Source organism: Plasmodium knowlesi (assembly GCF_000006355.2).
Source record: "Plasmodium knowlesi strain H genome assembly, chromosome: 13".
NCBI classification, from domain to species: Eukaryota; Apicomplexa; class Aconoidasida; order Haemosporida; family Plasmodiidae; genus Plasmodium; species Plasmodium knowlesi.
Window position 1 is genome coordinate 1,758,494 of NC_011914.2, and position 20,410 is coordinate 1,778,903.

Genomic DNA, 20,410 nt, shown 5'->3' on the forward strand with positions numbered 1-20,410 from the left:
CAGTCTTATGCGAAAAATGGAAATGGCGTTTACCTATTTGCCACATCGGAAATGCATGCAGTTAATTTTTCCTTGCAACATTAGCAGTTGCAGGCATTTTTTTTTTTTTTTATCATCTCATAGGAAAGCACATGTTTGTAATAAGTCTTAACAAACATCAAAATAGTCAGCAATTCCTTGTATTTTTTTTTTTTTCTTTTTTTTTTTTTTTTACAGTGACAATTAAGCTGCTACAGTAGAAAGGATGCAAGTGTATTTTTGCCGTGAGACGAACGAAAAAAGCCAAAGTATAATGTGGTATAAACAATAAGCAATTCGAATGGTGCGCTCGTCAGTTCACAGAACTATAGGGGACAGTTCTCAGTATTTTTAAACTTCTCCTTTGGTCAACTGTAAAACTGTTGCAAAGGGAAAGGAACGCAAAAAAACGTGCGAACAAGTGAAACCACGTAATTTGTGGACTGATGTATACATGACACAGGTACACTCAACCTTGTTCGTTTTGGAATCATCCTGTTTGTACATGGTGTACCACGCATAACATTACCCGTGGCACTACTTCCGAAAGAACACTTGTAACATTTTATGCACCTCTTGGAAGAAGAGCGTAGAAGTGTTGGATTAGTAATAATGTAACGCAGGTTGTAACGCTTTTCCGTGTGCACATCGATGAGCGAAATATCGTTCTGGAGAAGGCGAAAGATGAGAAGCAACGTTAAACGACAAATCTGAGCAGATAAAGAGAACCGAAAAACTGAACCACAAATAGGTTAAGAAAAACAGTTGCCCAAACGTGACAAAAAGAACAAAGAACTAGTTAAACATAAAGTAAACACATAATAGGAGTATAGGAACCGCACAGAGCGAAAAAGGATGTGGAGTCTAAACGCGGTTTTATTTTGTCAATAATTTACAGGCATAGACAAAAGCGGCTTGCAGAAAATTTAATCCTACTCTTACATAACCATTAGCCCTCTTACATTGTTAAGAATTTAGCATTCATGCCTTAATTTGTCACTTCAAAGCATTTTTAAGGCAACATGGAAATGCTTAAATATCCACTTTAAGCATTTAAATCCGCTTCATTTTCTTTTTTTTTTTTTTTTCAACATTTCACCAATTTTTTGAAATACTTTTTTTTACTATTATATTACTTTTTATTATATATATATATATATTTTTTTTCGTAGCCCTTTTTTTTCATAACCCTTCTTTTCTTTGCCCAAAATTTCTTCCAATTTTTTTTTCTTAACACTTTTTTTTTTTTTTTTTTCAAATAATTACGCCTTTTGTGAGTTCCTTACCATTATATTCTTCACTCCATAAAAGAATTATATGATGCGTGGGAATGTAATGAATGTAATTTTTCTTCCTTAAATTTTACTCCAAAAGTGAGCATATATACATACGCGCATATGTATACGTGTACGCAGGCATATGCTTATAACATATGTATACATATAATAATGCCATCTTTATGTACATGTACGCATTATACCTATTTATGCAAACACCCACCCCCCATATGCAATCAGTACAATTTTGCATACTCGTATGATGCAACGTATGATGCAGTGTATGCTGTAGCGTATGATGGATGCAGCACATTTTATGCCTAACTTATGCCTGCCATCTTAACACCTACGTACGCATAAATGCTCATCCAAAAAACGGAAATTACTTAATTTTTAAAAGAATGCCAAATTTTATACCATCAAAAGGTATAAAAAACTTAACTAAATAAAGAAAATTAGCTTAAAAAAAAAAAAAAAAAAGAGCGAGGGATATGTGAATAGGGGAAATAACCCTTTGAACAAAGTTAACAAATAAAAAAAGGAAAAAGAAACAGCAAAAAATCAAACAGAAAAAAAAATGTTCAATCAAACAAAAAGAAGAAACACACAAAGTTAAAAGATAATCAGCTAATGTATTAATTAGGAAAGGTAAAACGGATATATATCCAAACACCATGAATAATGCCCAAGACATAGTCAATTTGAATGTACAGGTTGTGAATAGATATAGGCAGTTCAGGACTAATGGCGATAATAGGTGCCTTCTTCAGCATGGCACGTACCCTGTTCATGAGGTTAAAAGGGCCCCTAGGGGGGGGGTGTCCCAGAAAAGAAGCACCTGTGTAATAATGTCTCATTCGGATAGGACTTTAAATTTTGTCAAGCGGCTTGCCAACTTGGCAAAACATGAAGATGCTCGTGCAGATCATGTAGATCACACAAATCACGCTAATCACGCATATCGCACAGGTGGCACAAATTATAGAGATACTACCGTATGTCGCGCGCGACCCCCAGACCTGCAAATGTTGCACCGCATAACGACCCTGGTCTGCTTAAAAATATACCTCTCCCTTTATATGTATATAAGCAATTTGAGAAAACTGTCCCTTCTGCTATTGTGCGAATGCTCGGAGTATGTGGCCAACAAGTGCAAACAGTACATTTTAAATAAAGCAAGCGGAAAATGTAAAGCCATTTTTAGGCATACCATACGGACAGAAGAGGGAGAGGAAAAAAAAAAAAAAAAAGACACACAGGTCTATACTGGAAACTTACAACTATCGGAAGAAAAGAGACACATGAGTGACTGCCATAGAATTGAAAATAATAAAAACGCAAAAGTGGGGAGGAAAAATGATTACCACCCCTATTTTGCTCCAAAGAAATCCTATATAGATAAATTTGCCTGTGTTGAAAAGTCAGCTTTTACGTTAGCGAGAAAGGTGACTACTCCAAACAGGAAAGATGGAGAACGCAGAAGAATACGTTACCTTGGCTGTGTTAGCCATATGTACACGGATAAAAGTCGGAAAAAATGTGTAGGAAAAAACGCCTGCACCAATAGGCGAAGTGATAATGATGATACCTACGCAGCCAATGTAACAAGCAGAAGCCGCGCAGTTAGAAGGGGACGAAACCAAGGGGTTATCCCCCTTCTAGCAAGCAGCAAAGGAACGCATACAAAAAGGAATATATTTAAAAAGAATAATAAAAAAAATATATTTGACAAGCAAACCTGGTTTAATGCTTTTAAGAGGGGTAGTACCATTTACCCAAATGGGATTTATACCCTTGTCAAAAATGGAGAATGCCTCAAAGTAGAGGTAAATGGAAAAAATAAAAACTATATTAGTGAATCATCTGACAAACTCGAAGAACCACTTGATGTTGTTACGTATACCCCGTTCAACCATTTAAGTGAAGGCGTCTTCGCCGAAGAGGATACAAGAGGGTACACCTCTATTTTTATGCAGCGTATGGTGCAAAAAATGTTAAAGATATACGTCATGCTGCCGACTCTCCCTCGCTTTACCGAAACGGTAATCCATATTCACAAGCCCGTAACCCATTGCGCAGTTCTTATGAAAGAATCCTGCGATTGGGGTGAAACCTTTTTGATTACCCCTTTTAATGTTTTAAAAATAATTGTTAAAAAGTTAAGGAGACATTGTTTTTATGTCGCATTCGATTTATGTTGTAAGACAAGTGTCGCATCAGAATCTGATAGAAAAAGGGAATATATTCTATGGGTTACTAAAAGATTAACACTTAACTACCCGAACGTGTTAGAATTTAACTCAAGAATATTACGAGATATATTTTTAACTTTACTAGAGGTGGAAGAAGATTGTCAAGCAACACGTTTCAAATTTGTTCATCCCCCATTTTGGAGCAAGCCCTTAGTTTTCTCGCCCTATACCACATCCGATAATAAAATTGATCCCTTATTGTTCCTTCCAATTCTGTCCCCGCCTTTGAACAGAAAATGTTTTAAGAACTCAGGAAAGCGTGCCCACCACATTTTAAAAAAAAGAAGAAATTGCACTAGCAATTTTGGACGCGCATATATCAGTAACAGCCAGTTATGTGCAAAAGAATTTTGCAAAAAAAAATATTCATCCCTTTCTCGAAATCAGAAAATGAAATTTCGCCCAAATGTGCTCATGATGGGAAAGCACAGAGGGAGGGGAGTTTCGAAACAAAAGTTTAAACGTTGCAGAGGACAAGTACTTTCCGTAATGGCGGAGAGACCGCTCAATAATGTGCTCATGTCACCTAAGCACAGGATGAGCGTGGCGACCAAAAGGGCTAATGAGGCAACTAAACGGGAGAACGAAGCTACCAAGCGATCGAGTGGAAAGGAAAACCTAATCGAAATGACCGTCTCGAGGGCTAAGGAAATGCTGCCCATATCGGAACCCTTCCTTGAGCGTAAACGTCGCTTTAATTTTATCGAAAACAAAATGAAGGTATCCCTTTTGTTACTCAAACGTTATGATATTTTTCCCGCCAAATATGTGCACGTGAAAATGCAACATGTGGATATGAGGGGGGCAAATTGCAGCAGGCGTGGCTACGGGGATGGGGGTAATTCCGCAATGAGAAAATGCCCGGGAGAAAGTGACAACAAGGGGAGAGCAGACGATAATGGGAAAGGAGAAAAAGGCAACAAACGTGGTGACAGTGGCCAAAGCGGCAAACGTGGTAACGGTGGCCAAAGCAGCAAACGCGGTGATAGCAGCCAAGGCAGCAAAAGTGGGGGCAGCGGTGGTCGAAGCAGCGGCAGCGGTGATCGAGGAAGGGGGAACGGAGACGAGAACAATGACGAAAAAAACAACAAGAAGAGGCACATTGATGATAAGTGTGAGAAGAAGGACGAGGAGAATGAGAACGACAAGAAGGACAGCGGTATCAATGAGGATAATGCTAAGAGTGAAGGGGGCAATGGGGGAGGTGGTACAGGAAACGGGAACGGCAAAGCCGATTCGAGTGAAGGCGCGAAGAGAGGATCCAACGTATCCTCAAACGGAGCCTCAAATGGAAGCTCAAACGGAACATCCAATGTCAATGCAAACGTTAAGAAGAGGAGGAGCGAAAAGGGGAAGAGCAGAAGCAAAAACAAGGTGGACAGCGCAGGCGGCGGGCCGCCGAACCAACCCACCGAGGTGAAGGATGACATTGTATCGGTGAATAACGAGCTCCCCCCGTTGAACAACGAAAAGAAAGAAGTGGTTAAGCGTAGAAAGGGAAACAGAACAGGCAAGAAAAATGGAGCTAATGAAAAAAATGATAAATACTCACTTAACCTTCTAATAGCAGAAAATGCTTATAAAATTGTAAAAAATGGGAGAATGTACAAACCAACGGAACCAGTCAACAGTTTCCATACCCACCATAATTTTATGCTTCGAGAAATGATGTGGATGAGTATAGACTATTATGAAGAAAAAAGGTGGAAGAAAAATGTTTCCAAAAGATTTAGTTATCAAATGAATAATCATTTTGAAGACAGAAAAAAAAATGACAAATATTTTATCTCTTCGCAGATATCAAATGACATTAAAATGTTTTGGTTTTTTGTTCTAAACGAGGTGAGACCTGATTTAGTCCCCGTGGATGTGGAACATAAGGTGAAAAATAAAAATTTGCTCAAGAGAGATTTTTTTAAATCCGTTCGGAAGAATTTAAAAATGGATGGAAATAATTCTTCCACTTTTTTTGAAGCCAACCCCTTACCTTCTACCAGTGATGAACAGTTGTCTAGTCATGCTGTCGAAAAAGGTGAACAACAGGATGACAAGTGTGGCGATGACCCGAGTGGCTCCAGCCCCAGTGGCATTCTAAGCATGGCACGCAGCATGTTTTCGTTCAATTTTATGAATAAAGAGGAGGCAACGGACGAAGGTAACATCGGCAAAGAAAGCGCCGACGCAGGTAACACCGACAAAGAAAAGGTCGACGCAGAGGAACCTCCCAGTTTCGCCAGTCCTAGGGAAAACCCAAGTGATGAGCAGTGTGCCCCCCCAACAAGTGATCAGGACAAACAGCAGCCACCACCAACCATCACCCCGATGGATGAAAAACGCATAGAGGCGTACCAAAATTACGAAGAACGTCTTATACTTTTTGAGGAAAATGTAAGCAGGGAATTGTTAAACAAGCACGAGCACCAAAGCAGGAGGGAGGTTGACTTTTGTGATAATTTTAGGATGGAGGAGGAAGAGGAGGAGGAGTACACGTACCGAAGTGCATACCATTATAATGACGATTATGTGGACTACTATTCCTGCAGTACAGACTACCTTGACTTGAGTAACCGCCTGTATATTTACTGCTTGCTATTCATGAGCATTTCATTAATGGAAGTGAATGAAAAAATTTTTTATAACAATGAAAATTTAATTAATGATGACGAGTACCGTACGTACTCCGATGATGAAGATGGGGCTACGGTCCCATTTGGAGGAAAGGGCAAACTGATGTTAAGACAGAACGAAGCTAGTGATGAAGCGGAATGCGCCAAACATGAGAAGAAAAGAAGAAGAAAAAAAAGGAGTGATAGCAACAATTACGATGACGTCGCCGATGAGGGCGAGCAGCTGGAGATGGATGAGGCTAAATTGGAGGATGAGGAGACTCAAGCGAATAACCCAGAAAAACAAAACACAAAGATCAAGCTCGAAATTGTAAAAAAGGAAAACAAAAGCGAAATGGGAGAATACGATGAGGAAGTCTATAGGGAGTATGCCAGGAATCACAACGAGTATCAGCATATGGATGATGTAGAAGACATCGATGATATAAGAAGGGTAAACAGCTACACCGATCATATGTACCACATGGATTATTACGATGAGATGAGACATATGAATAGCGACACGTTAACTGTGGCCACTACTCCCCTCAACAGCGTAGACGTCAACGAGCTCCTCGTCATTCCATATTCAGCTGCCGACAGAATAATAACTAAAGAAACAGGTAGTAATACTGCATCAGAACAAAACATGAGCGAATATCTAAACGAGGTCAAACAGAAAAATGTAAGTGTATATATGAATAACATGGAGTTATGGGGGGGAAGAACATACCCATTCGAATTAGAATATATTAACAACACAAATAACGACATTCGTTTGCCACTAGTGAGTTTGTCGGAGTATGACGAATTCACTTTTTTTATGTATCTCTTTTATTTGAAAAACTCTCCATATATTTTAAAAAAAGAAATGATCAAGGAAAAGAGAAAACGAAAAAGAGACTTGTCAGATGTTGCCTCGGCGAAGAAAAGAACACCAAAGCGTAGGCTGAACAAAGCAGAAAATGATAAAACAGTGGAGACCGTACCAGAGAACGAAAAGTGTAAAACAAACGAACAGCCGATAACAAATGCGGAAGTAGAAAACATGCCATCCTTGAATGAGGTCAATGGTGCAGATGAAAATGACCACCATTTTGATTTTTCCAAAAAGGATGACCACGGAAAGGTGGATGTTAAGAAGGCAGGGGTGAAGGATGATGATTCCCTTAACAATAATCATCTTCCTGAAGAGGGACAACATTCAATAGTAAGAGAAATTAAGGAAGGATCCACCCTCAGGGAGGGAAAAGAAAAACAAAATTTAAAAACGTGGGCTGATACAAAAGAAGTGTGGACCAATGACGAAGTAAATTTTCTTCTCATCCTTACAAAGACCTATATGAATTATGTGAATACCGACTTGACGCAGATGGGGGGATATAAAAATGAGGAACAATACCCTGTCGGGGGAACTGCTGAAAACCCGTCTGTGAAGAATCATTTGGAAGAGGCATCCATTGAAGAGACCTCCAGTAATGTTATGCATTTGCGAGATGCCCCAAGTGGAGAGAATACTACTGCAGAACAGGCTGGAAGTAGCCCCGCCGAAATGCTAAATGGGAAAGCAAGTAATAACAATAGTAGCAGTAGCAGCATCTGTGGGGGAGGCGACCAAGTGGATCTTTCGCGAAAAACTCAGGGGAACACCCAGAACGGGAATATTCTCACGTCCCATAAGGAACATAACAAGGCGAGGGGTGCAGAAAAGACAATGTCACAACTGGACAGGATACCCCTAAGTGCGAATTACATTTACTCCATAAACTGGAACATCATATCCCTAGCGCTCACCTCGTACAACAAAATTAATCACGTTTACGAAATGGCGAGAACAGCGGAGGAGTGTAAGGACAAGTTCTTTTCTCTTTTTCGGGGCAACAGCTACATGGATGTCAACTCCACTAGTCTGCATGAGGAAAATTATTTACCTAACAGAAAAATGTTAAAGAAGGGTTCAAAGCGGTTAAGGTTTTTGTCCATATTTCCTCCCCAAAATGCAAACAGCTTGATAGGCTCGTTTAACAAATATATGAGTGAAAAGATTGAGATGCAGAGGCAGAGGGAGGAGGGGGACAGCAGTGGTAGCTGGGGCAGTGACGCCAAAGGAAGCGGCAGCATGGGAAATGGTAGCATTGGAAGTGACCCAGGCAAAGCATTAGCGTGTGCACACCAATTGGAGGAAAAACAAAGCGCAGGTGGAAAGCCCCACAAAAGCAACGATCCTCAAAATGACCAACCTAACCGTGATGAGGAAGAATCAGAGGGGGGGAATTCCAATGGGGAGGAATCTACCTTCTTCGATCAACCAAGGAAAAGCGAACTGTTAAGTGGAATATTGCAGGAACTTTCAAAAGGAAGCGCCCTTGTAAAAGATAATGAAAATATGAGCAGCAAGCCGAGCAACAGTTGCACCACCGAAGAGAATACTTCTTACAGGATGAATGAGTCGGGGGAGGAATCAAATCACACCAACCTTCTGTTTGGAAATACAAATCAATGTTCCCATTTGATAAAAAAGGAGAATCTTTTTAATAATTTATTATCTCACATTTCTAGAAACTGCGACGAAACTTCCGGTGAAGATACCGACTGTGGGAGGGACAGCTTTTTCAGTTCCAGTGATGTCGATGATTCTACGACACTAAAGTTGGATGAACTGTCTTCCATAAAATCGGACCATTTGAAAAATATTATAGTAAAGAGGAAACGCCCCTTAGGAGGGGATAAGGATGATGAGGACCCGGGGTATGACCAAAGTGGGGATAGCGAAGTGGACGCTACAAATGGGGGGCCATCATATGAACCCCCCGAAGTAGAAACTCAGAAGGAACAAATGTTAGAAGGGAAGGAGGAGCAAATGCGCAGTTCGAACTGCTTGGACGGGAATGAAAATGTTTCATCGGTAGAGAGCCACAGGAAAAGTGAAGAAGATGGAAATAAATTTCAGGAATGTGAGAACCATGAAAAAAAGAACACTGCATTTCCCAAAGGGGCACATGAACCGATTCAAGGGGGGGAGGAACGAATGGTATGCAATGGAGGAGACCAGTCATTTCCTAACGACATGGACAACAGTATGGATGATATGTGCACATCAAACTTAGGCAATCACTCGGTTACTTCAAACGTGGGGATATTAACAACAAGCAATGAAAAACAAACAGAAGGAAAAAACGAATCGGCGAATTTTGCCAGCCTAAAGAAATGGCTCAACTCCATTTGTAGCAACAAAAGAAACGTGAATGAATTTTTAGCTCTACTAAAAAATGACTACCTCGTTAAAAATAAAAATTTTCATAAAATCATTCAGAATTTTTTAAACAGAATAAAACCTGTTATAGGGTACTATGACAATTTGTTGGATTCACTAAACAACGAAAGTAGCTGTGAAATATCAAATAATCAACCCATGATGAATAATGGCTTCTATGCAGAGAAAATAGATAAAGAGTTTGTAAAATTTATTAAAAAAATAATCGAATATGATAAAAGCAGAAAGAATAAAAGTATAAAAAAATTAAATAATTCATCAGAAAGTAGTGAAATCTATAAGCTGAACGAATTCTTTATTTACTCTCCAAATGAATCATACAACACGGTTAACGATTTTGCACAGCAAATATTGAACTATGTTCCATACGTCGATGACAAAAAAAAAATTAATATTAAGAAAATTAAAAAAAAATTCCAGTGCAAAAATTTAATTTCACAAGTTCTGCTAGCTGATTACATTTTGGATAAATTGAAGAATTTTCCAGTAAACAGTTCTTTGCCGTCTACTCTAAATGGTAAGGCAGTAGACAGTTTGCTTTCCGAGGCGAGGTTAAAGGCCTACACGAAATTTATCAATGATAATTTGCAAGAATGTGAGGATGTTGTTAAGATGGAGAAGTGTTTTGCCCAGACGTATGAGGAGGAGGAGAAGAAGGAAGAGTTTGTGCTTAACAGGGAAGGAGGATTACTCAGCGGGAATAGTGGAACAAATGTTAAAGTGAAAAGTGAGAATGATCATTTGAGTGATGGTATCAATGAGAATGAGAGTGGTCTACCGATGAATAAACAATCGGTGGAGAAGACTGGCCCAATGGAACACTCCCTTCCAGAGCATAATGCCTCGCTGGTTAATAAGAATGGAAAACTTTTCGACCAAGATGGAAGTGAAAAGGATACCAACGGTGCAGGCGTGGCGAATCCTATTCCCCCATCCATAAAAATGGATGATACAATCGGCGCGTTTAACATTGATAATCATGATGATAACCATAATGCACTGTTGCATAGTGGTGTGTACGACGATGGGAACGTGGCATCCACAGGGGTGAGCAAAGGAGAGCTCGATAGAGGTAACAACCACAGCATTATACATAAGAAGAGCAGCATGGACAGCGGGAATGTAGACTCACCCCTTCATGATAAAGGAACAATTAACGAACCAGGAAAGGAAAATGACAACATCAGAATGAACCAGCAAATGTGTGAAACTGCGAGTGGCCACTTGGCTAATTCTGCAGTTTTTAACGAGACCCTCGTATGTCAAACGGTAAAGGATAATGAGCTCAAAAATGAAGCGGCCAAAAGTATCAATCCGCCAAGTGAGACCGGTATTCAAGGCGATCCGAACGGTGGTAATTTTTGTAACAATGGCAAGAGTAGTGGGAAGAATGGCACAAAGAACGGGGGGAGGAGCAGCGCAAAGGGCGGTGGAAAGAGCGGCGGAAAAGGCAGTGGTAAAGGGGGCGGAAGGGCAAATGCCAAAGGAATCAACAAAGAAAACGCCAAGGAAAATGCAAAAAATGTTGCTAGTGACAATTTTCCCGAAGCTAACGAACCGAACGGGATTATAGACGAGGGGAAGATGAAGAAACCATCCATTTCATACACAAACTCTTTCAGTTTTTCCCCCAAAGAAGCTAACAACATGGACCAACAAATGCAGAATTTCAGCAAAAATGAATTCTTCCTAAGTAGCAGGCATAAATCTTTACCCATAAAAAATATGGCCAAGACAAATAAAATAAGAAAGTACGGAACGTCGATAAGTGTATCCAATTTTTCTAGAGAGTTATGTAAAAATAATAGCATCCTAAATTATTTACCAAATGGCCATAATTACCATGCCAATAATGCACTAGAAAAAATGCCCATGAAAAATGGTTTACCTGTGAATAACTTGCATGTAGGAGACCAAGGCGCAGCATGTGCCCCCCTGGAAGGAGATGCCAGTGTAGACAGTAAGAATCGACAACCACATGAACAGGCACCTAATATGCATAACAGTCCAATGAATGACATGAGGGTGCCTGTTCCTCTTCACATGACAAATGGACAGCACATACTAAGCCATGACACAACGAATTTCCCAAACAAGAAGCAGAAATTGATAAACACGAAATATAATGGTACCCCCAGTAAAAATGCCACACTGGAAAATTTGAACAAGTGTTTTGTCAACCATACCGGCTCTCCACTGAATGCCATCCAGGATTACTACGCGCTTAACCAATCTCCTGCAAAGTGGAACAAAGGCTTACCCAACGCAGAAGGCACAAAACCGAATGCTTCTCCGTTTTCGTATCAGCAGATGCAGAATTGGGGAGATCCTCAATTAGTCAACAAGGGGGACGCCTCACCTGTTATCAGTACAAACCTACAGGTGCCTATCGCAAGTGCGGGCGTCGCGCATAGCCCCTCCAGGAATAGCAGTGGGATGAACAATAACTCCAAGGGAAGCAGAACCCCCAAGAACAGCAGCGGTGTTAGCGCAGTTAGCAACGGTTTCAGCAACGGTTTCAACAACGGTGGGATGCCCCTGTTCACTCGGCCAAACGGCGAAGAGGAAAAATTCGCGTCGCCTATGCACGTCCCCTCGCAAAGCGCCAAGTACATATCGTCCAACAGTAACAATGTGCAGATGGGGCCAATCACGCAGCTATCGCCAACATCGCATATTTCACCAATTCCGAAGCTTTCACAAAATTCGCATAATTCCCCAATTTTGCACAGCAAGCCTCCCATGTACGAGGCCCCAGAAATGTGCGCAAAGAATGTGCCGACAAGCAACCTACCGAACAACCTACCGAACAACCTACCGAACAACATATCGAACAACCTACCGAACAACCTACCGAACAACCTACCGAACAACATATCGAACAACCTACCGAACAACCTACCGAACAACCTGCCGCACAGCCTGCCGAACAGCCTGCCGAAGAGTAGCTCCAGTTCGCGTCAAATAGAAGTTACGTCCAGTGGGTCATGCAAGAAGATGCAGCAGATTCCAATGAACAACAGTGCCTTAAACTCAGAAAAAAAAATGTACTCTATGTATAAAGAAAATCAAGCAAGAGGAGGGGTAGTAGGTTCAGCTTCATTACAGGGACCATCACATTCCCCATCAATAAGTAGAATAAACGATGATGCACTTTCCATCAAGTCGGCAACCCCAAGTAACTACTCATCAGGGTATGGAACGAGCCAACCGGTAATGCAAGAAGCGGATGCAAAGTCAAGAATTCTACACGAACAAATGATGAACAATCAAGATATGTTAATTTCTGAACAAAAAATATTTCTCGATGTAAACAACAAAGGTAATACCATTGGAAATTATAACTATACTACTATGACAAGGTACCCAAGCAACAGCATTCAAAATGTGAATCCACTAAATAGTGAAAATAATAACAGATCAAATTTAGGAAGTAATTATAGCTATGCGAATTTTCCAAATATGAACCTTAATTTTGTACCCTCCAATGTGATGCACAGCCAGAGTAATACTTCACCAAACAGTGGAAGAAGGCCATTGCAACACCACTCTGTACATTCAATGTCAAGCTTGGTAAATATGAATAGCAACAAATTAGACAATACTGAACCCTTGAATTTTTCGAATGATTCGTTTAATAAAAATATGAGTTGTTCAAATTTGAGTAGTGTAAAAAGCGATGGCAATGATGAAAAGAGGAACCTCTCCTCTGGTGCCTTAAAAAACGGTGCAGATGGCAATTCACACATATTTCAGGGCATGCTGCAGGGGAAGCACCAAAGTGACATGCAGGGCGCCCCCCCCGAGAATCACAAAGCGCAACCGAGTTACGTGAATAGTAGCACAGGTGGTGGTGGCGCCATTAATAATCCTCTGAGTAGCAACAATAACAACCTCAGTAACGGTAGCGCCCGCTATGAAGACCCCGGCTCCCTATCTCCCCTGCAACAAACTCACATGCATATGAAGGATCCCCCAAATAATTACATTCTTAGCGCAAACGAAAGAGACCAGAACAGCCGAACAACAACCGTGGGTCCCCAAGGATCGAATGCCCAGGGATTCAGCCAGCCAAGTCAATCAAATCAGTCTAGTCAACCAATGCAGGCGAATCAACCAAGTCTGTCCAGTCAACCTGGGCAATCGAACCAGCAGAATATGAATTTGAACAACATGAATGGCCAAACCACCGTCAAGTACCACAGCGCAAACTTGCCAAGTAGGAAACAAGGCGGAGGCGTCAATTCCTATGTTAACCAGATGAACTTCATTCTCCAGGTTCTGAATCAGTTAAATGCGAACTCAAAAGGAAGTACTTCTCCAAACGGGAATCATCAGGGCGCTGGAAATCCCTCTATTGAGCAGTCCCCCCCGAATCAGCCAGGCATGACTCAACCGAGCGTGACGGCACCTATTTTTGGCCACGCAAGCAGCAGTGTCGCTTCACCAAATGGGAACAGGAGCCAGAATGTATCCCCATACCATTCGCCAAATATGAAAGGGAAAAACGTCAAGCCAACATTTAGCGATAGTAATGTAAATAACCTGAATATGATAAATATGAGCACCAAGGGAAATTTGCCAAAAAACATGATTCAGAAAATAGGCCCAAAAAGTATGTTCCCATCGCAAGATCTGATTCAGCAAAAGTTACTACAACAGAAACAGGAGTTACTGCAGCAGGAATTATTTCAGAAAGCATATAATGAGAAGGAAAATCAGACAAGTCCATCCAAAGGAGCATTTCAGGAAATGCATAAGCAGCAGTGCCCACCTGACAACCTAATGCCGAATGAGCAAGTGAGACAACAGAAGTTGCTTCAGAAGATCCAGCAGGAGCAAATACAGAAGCAGCTTCAGCAGCTGCATTCCCAACAGCAATTTCAGGTTCACCATATGCAGCAGCAGGTGCAATCGCATAAGGTACCCTCACCACTGAAGGCGCAGCAGGTAAAGCAACACTTGCATGCACAACAAATGAGCCCCCAACATATAACCACACAACATATAAACGCGCAACATATAAACGCGCAACATATAAACGCGCAACATATAACCGCACAACAGCTACACCCACAACAGCTGCAGCAAATTCAAATGCAAAAGCTTCAGTACCAGCAGCAGGAATTGAAGAAGCATATGGAGCAGCTGCAGCAAAAGATCCCCCTGCCGCAGCAGAAATTCCACCAAGTATATAACATGAAGCAAAATGTGTTGTTAAATGAAGAGAATGAGAAGAAGAAAAAACAGAGGCAAATTAGTTTACCCCTAAATTCACGCGTACCAAATATGCACAATTTGGAGCAACTGAATAAAGGCGAAGAACCTCCCTTGAAGGAAAATTTGAATAGCAGCATGGGCGGTAGCGTCAGTGGCAGTGTCAGCGGAGGTATGAGCGGCGCGATGGGAAACATGGGTGGAAGTAACATGGGCACCAACTTGAGCGAAAGTGCCATGTACATGATAAATAGGAAAATGTCAAATAACCTGAACAAGCTGAACAACGCGGACCACTATTTTACGTACGACGCATTTCAGCAGTCGATGTCCCAGAGCAAAATTGACGTAAAAGACATGAGGACGCATGACGGGAAAAATATAAATGAACATAACATGTTGTTAAACCCAGCCCAAGCAAGAGACATGTGTAGCAATAATATGCCCCCTCGCGTTGTGCCTAACAGTATTCCTCCATATATCTCTTCGAATTCTCCATTTAAAATAAATCATCATAATAAAAACAACATGAACAATAATCAGCAGCAGTAGAGGGGGAAATATATATGAACTTTTGCGAAACGCTTTTTGCTGAGTAGGAATGAGAAGCGCGCTCTTTAAGGAGCATGTTATTGTATGCCCATTCGATCGGATGGATATACTTCTGTAGATGCTTGTACATACTGAACGGCTTAGGGAAGAGAATAATGACCCTTTGGTGTATAGTATATGCTCAATTAGTGCTAACGATTGGATGGAGGACGCAATGTACAGGATAATGTGTTGTGTGCAGAGGGAAAGGGCCCCTTAACGATTTGTACTTGCACACACGTATGCGCACACATTTATATCATATGTGGTAGCTTAATTTTACCCTTTTCTTACGCATGATCCAGCACATGAAGCTATCAAATGAATGGGGTACCACGCCATGTGCCAGAACAGAAGAAAAAAAAAGACTGAACCTCGAATTGAGGGCGCCGAAAAAAAAAGGGGGCATTTTTTTTATTTTAAAATTTTGAACAAGGAGAAGAGAAGAGCAAAGTATATTATAAACATTTTTTTTTTTTAATGTAGCCATTATCTTTAAATTTTGTTTGACTATTGTGGCAAAAAAAATAAAATAATAAAAAAAAAAAATACCTGTGTAGCAAAACCATTTGCCCCAATTGTGTATTGTTTCCGAACATTTGTGCCCTTATCAAAAACTGGATGTCATTTTTGTCGTCTCTTCCTTTCTCTACGTGTATGTGTATTATGTATTTATATGTGTATGAGTTCATGTGTACATTTACCTGTAGCAGCCGTGTCGTTTTTCGCCCCCTTAGGTACGGGGATTCACAGAGCTGTCTACACCTGTAACGTGTTTAGAAAAGAAAGAGCTTATGAATTAATGAAGCCATATGAGAGGCTTTCTCCTTTCCTTTGTTCTATTTTTTCCCCCCTACCAATTTTGATGCTATTTAAAGCGTACTTTTATTTTTTAATTCACATTTTTTATTTCCCCTTTTATTAATTTTTTCCCTTTTTTTTTTTTTTTTTTTTGTTTTTTAAATAAAAAATTTTGATGACGAAGCGATTCGTCGTGTGTTTTTAAAATCATTATGAATGGAAAAGGAAAACAGACGCGTTCAAGCGGAAAAGAAAAAAAGACGAGAAAGGTGCGTCACACAAGTGGATATAAATGCATGGGCGCACATAATGCATATGTATCATTATGCCCGAATGCATATAGGTATAAACGATTACAGAAAAAAAAAAAAAACTACAATCCGCTTGGCACTTGTGTCTGTCATTCTAATCTATATACACGCTACGCAAATTGGGGCGAACATTTCCCCTTAAAAATTTGCCTTTTTGTGTGTATTTCCAATAAGCTATAAAAAAAAAAATGAAGATGAGATATGCTCCATGGTGTAGAACTCACAGCGTAACCGCAGATAGATATATAGACTTATTCATATATGTATGTTTATACATGCGTGCAAACCTGTTCTATCAATTAATATTTCATGTTGCGCATATTTTACTCTACTGTTTTACGAAGATCGCCTTTACACGGGCGCACCACGATGTTGCATTTATTGTAAGAAACAAAAAGCGGCGTTGTTTCACCATATGAGCAAGGCATACTTCATTTTTACCGTTTCAACCGCATATGTTTATATATAGTTACATATATATTTTGGGATCATTTGAATTTTTTGGGGGAGTGAATGCTGTTTCGCGGTGACTGACATATGGGGGATGATCGTGGGACACTCCAGAGTAATTATTTGTGCACTGAAAAAAAAAGAGAAGTCCTATTACATATGCATTTTCTTTTTCCAGTAAAAATTGAAAAAATAATAACTGCATTTTTAAAGGGTGCGCCCAAAATAGGCTGAAGATTGAAAAAATGAAATTTAACCCATTAGTAAGTTGCGAAGTTGCTATTTAAGTTGTCACATTATATGTCGCTTCTGTTTGTCCCTTTTTTTTTTTATGTCGCTATTTTATAGCCGCCACTGCTGCGAGTCACCACGACCAAACGACGAACAAAAAACATGCGCCAATTTTTTGCAAGAAAAAAGGAAAAAAAAAAAAAAATTTGGTAAAACCACAGATTTTAGTTGTGATGAACAGAGGAGAGGCATCAAATGAGAGGCTTCTGCTATTCGTTAATATAAAAAAAAAAAAAAAAAAACGCAATAAAACAACACGACTGAGGTATACCCAACACTGTAGCGCGAGAAGCATGATCGAGGGGAAAATAATGCGAGCATGTTACAAAGGAAAGCTGGTATAGTTATGCGCCCCTGCTGATACTTGAAGGGCAAACAGTTGACTTCTCTTTTTTGCATTAAATAGAAAGGAAGTATCCCTTGTTTTGTAAATACAGGGTAAGGAACTGTGGAGGATCCATATGCGCATATAGGATCCGCCGACAATCTGCCCACAATTCGCGTACAGTAAAAGTACAACCCGCTTAGGAAGACCCTGAACCGTCAACACAATTGTGAAGGCGTTGGCATGAATCATATGCGCACGCAGAACGCAGCACCATCCTCGTTAAAATATCAGCAACCGTAATATAATACAAAACAAAATGGAGGATGTAGGGGGGAAGGCCAACTGCCAAATCGAACCAGAGAGAAAAGAAGCAGTGATAGATACATCAAATTGGCCACTTCTACTAAAGAATTATGATAAACTGAACGTTCGAAGTTCCCACTTCACGCCGCTACCAATGGGAAATTCTCCCTACTCTCGTAATTTAGAAGAATATCTAAAATATGGAATCATCAATTTGGATAAGCCCAGTAACCCCTCCTCGCATGAAGTAGTTTCTTGGATAAGAAAAATTCTAAGGTGTGAAAAAACAGGACACAGTGGTACCTTAGACCCTAAGGTGACGGGTGTATTACTAGTGTGCCTAAACAGAGCAACCAGGTTGGTAAAATCGCAGCAAGAATCTGGAAAGGAGTACGTATGTGTATGTAAATTTCATTCCAAGCCGAAGAGTCTTGAAGAAGTGAAGCTAGTGCTAAATAACTTCCATGGGGCTATTTTTCAGAGGCCTCCATTAATCTGTGCAGTAAAAAGACAATTAAGAGTTCGAACCATTTATGATTCAAAATTGTTAGATTTTGACGACGCAAATAATGTATGTGTATTTTGGGTGAAGTGTCAAGCAGGAACTTACATAAGAACCTTGTGCGAACATATAGGTTTGCTCCTAGGTGTAGGAGCCCACATGCAAGAATTGAGAAGAGTAAAATCAGGAAATATGACAGAGTACGACAACATGTGTACTTTACATGATATTTTGGATGCCCAACATGTATATGATACAACTGGGGATGAAAGTTACTTGAGGAAAATTATCACCCCCTTGGAGAAGCTCCTCATAAACTTCCCCAGAATAGTTATAAAGGACAGTGCAGTAAATGCCATATGTTATGGTGCTAAATTAACTATCCCTGGCGTTTTAAGATTTGATAATAATATCGATGTGAACTCCGAAGTTGTGTTAATGACAACCAAAGGGGAAGCAGTTGCCTTGGCCATTGCTCAGATGACGTCTAGTGTTATTGCCACCGTTGACCATGGTGTTGTTTCTCTCACCAAAAGAGTTATTATGGATAGAGACACGTACGATGTGAAGTGGGGTTATGGTACGAGATCTATGGAAAAAAAAAAATTAATCCTTGCAGGTCTACTTGATAAGTACGGAAAGCCCAATGAAAAAACACCCCTAAGTTGGATCAAAAGTGAAGGTTATGTTCCCAAACTGGTTGGCGACACAGCCATTTATACGCTCAACACGGATGACGGTAACAACAATGAGGTGCCAGAAAATGGGAAGAATGTAGTCGGTGAAAATAATAACCCCGTGGGGGGAAGTTCCGCTTTCAATTTAAGCGAAGGCGAAAATAAAAAAAAGAAGGACGGTGAAGGAGCGGAAGAAAATGACAACAACGCGGGTGAGCAGTCCGACTCGGGGGTGGTCAAAAAGAAGAGAAAAAAAAATTGAGTCCACATGACTGAAAGATCAAATATGTAACTTTGTCCAGGGGGCATACATGTTCGTGTGTCCCTAGAGAGGCGTAACCCGACTTCACGCGTTCCCGAGGGGGAACCAAATTTTTCAGTAATGCCACCACTGGGATAGCTAGGAGTTTCCTACAAATGACGCATGGGCACCTGTGTATATAAAAATACATGCATATTTTTATGTGTACCTTTGCGACAATTTTTTATGTGTACATGTTTTTATAGTGATGAAATGCTTAACTGCTGACTCGCTGCTCCTATTTCATTGCGTTTTGTCCCTTACTATGTCGCCCCTACTTTTAGCGTTTCTTCTTTTTAAAGTATGCTCCTTTTCGTTGAACCTTTAAGACACACAAAAGAAAAAAAAAAAAAAAAAAAAAAAACTCCATTTTGAATTTAAAACATTTGAACCGTAAATGTGGCAGACAACACACAAAGGTGACCCTTTCGCCCTGCTGCAAAAGGTCATTAAAAAATCGTCCGCAATTTTGACCCTTAAAGGTTTGGTTCAAACTGCATCTTTTTACACAGCCATTTTGCCAAAAGAGGTAAGATATTACTCATTATCTATTAGAAATAGAATAAGTAAAAAAAATATCAGATTTAACCTACACTCGGCTGCTCACTCCTCGAGTGCCTACATTTTACCATATGACCCCTTTTTTTGCGTTGATGAGAGGGAAGCTACTCCCCAGCCGCAGTGCAGACTTGATTAAAAACTTTTAAAAATTTTCCACACGTGTTCTGAAAAAAATTCACACAAAATGTGCAGTTCAAGAGTGAAACGAAAAAATTGTGCAAAATATGCCATTCCTTTAAAAGGGGCTTACGCAAAAAGGACAAAAAAAAAAAAAAGAACGGAGTTTTACTGCCAATTTAAAAGCGCATTGTTCGTTCTGCCATGATCGCTGCATGGTTACCCACGGTGCAAAGTCTGACATGCAAAGGTACATATGTCTGTTTATATACACTTGTGGATGTAACGAAGCAGAAAAATAGGGAGACACCTATTTACCATCCCACGGGCCTGTCTCTCCTCCATCCTCTAATGTGCCAGCATAACGAGGTATTCCTTTTTTTTCAGCTAATACATAGCTACACTTTTCAAAAGCTGCATTAAAACGGAAGCATGAACGACAGCACTATATTCATGCTTCAATTGGATATTTATATGGATATGCAAAGGGATACTCATTGTGTTGATTCTCCATCGAACTCTATGCCATAGGT

General features: G+C 40.2%; 2 protein-coding genes across 2 annotated transcripts; both read left to right on the forward strand.

The window, feature by feature from the left end:
- Window positions 1-1,969: 1,969 nt before the first annotated feature.
- On the forward strand, window positions 1,970-15,196 carry PKNH_1340400 (uncharacterized protein; the record flags this gene model as incomplete). Its single annotated transcript, XM_002260786.2, has 1 exon — window positions 1,970-15,196. One exon carries the CDS (start codon window positions 1,970-1,972, stop codon window positions 15,194-15,196), a length of 13,227 nt encoding a protein of 4,408 aa, XP_002260822.2.
- A 2,536-nt stretch (window positions 15,197-17,732) lies between these two features.
- PKNH_1340500 (H/ACA ribonucleoprotein complex subunit 4, putative) lies at window positions 17,733-19,160 on the forward strand (the record flags this gene model as incomplete). Its single annotated transcript, XM_002260787.1, has 1 exon — window positions 17,733-19,160. The coding sequence occupies one exon, from the start codon at window positions 17,733-17,735 to the stop codon at window positions 19,158-19,160; it is 1,428 nt and encodes a 475-aa protein (XP_002260823.1).
- Window positions 19,161-20,410: the final 1,250 nt, after the last annotated feature.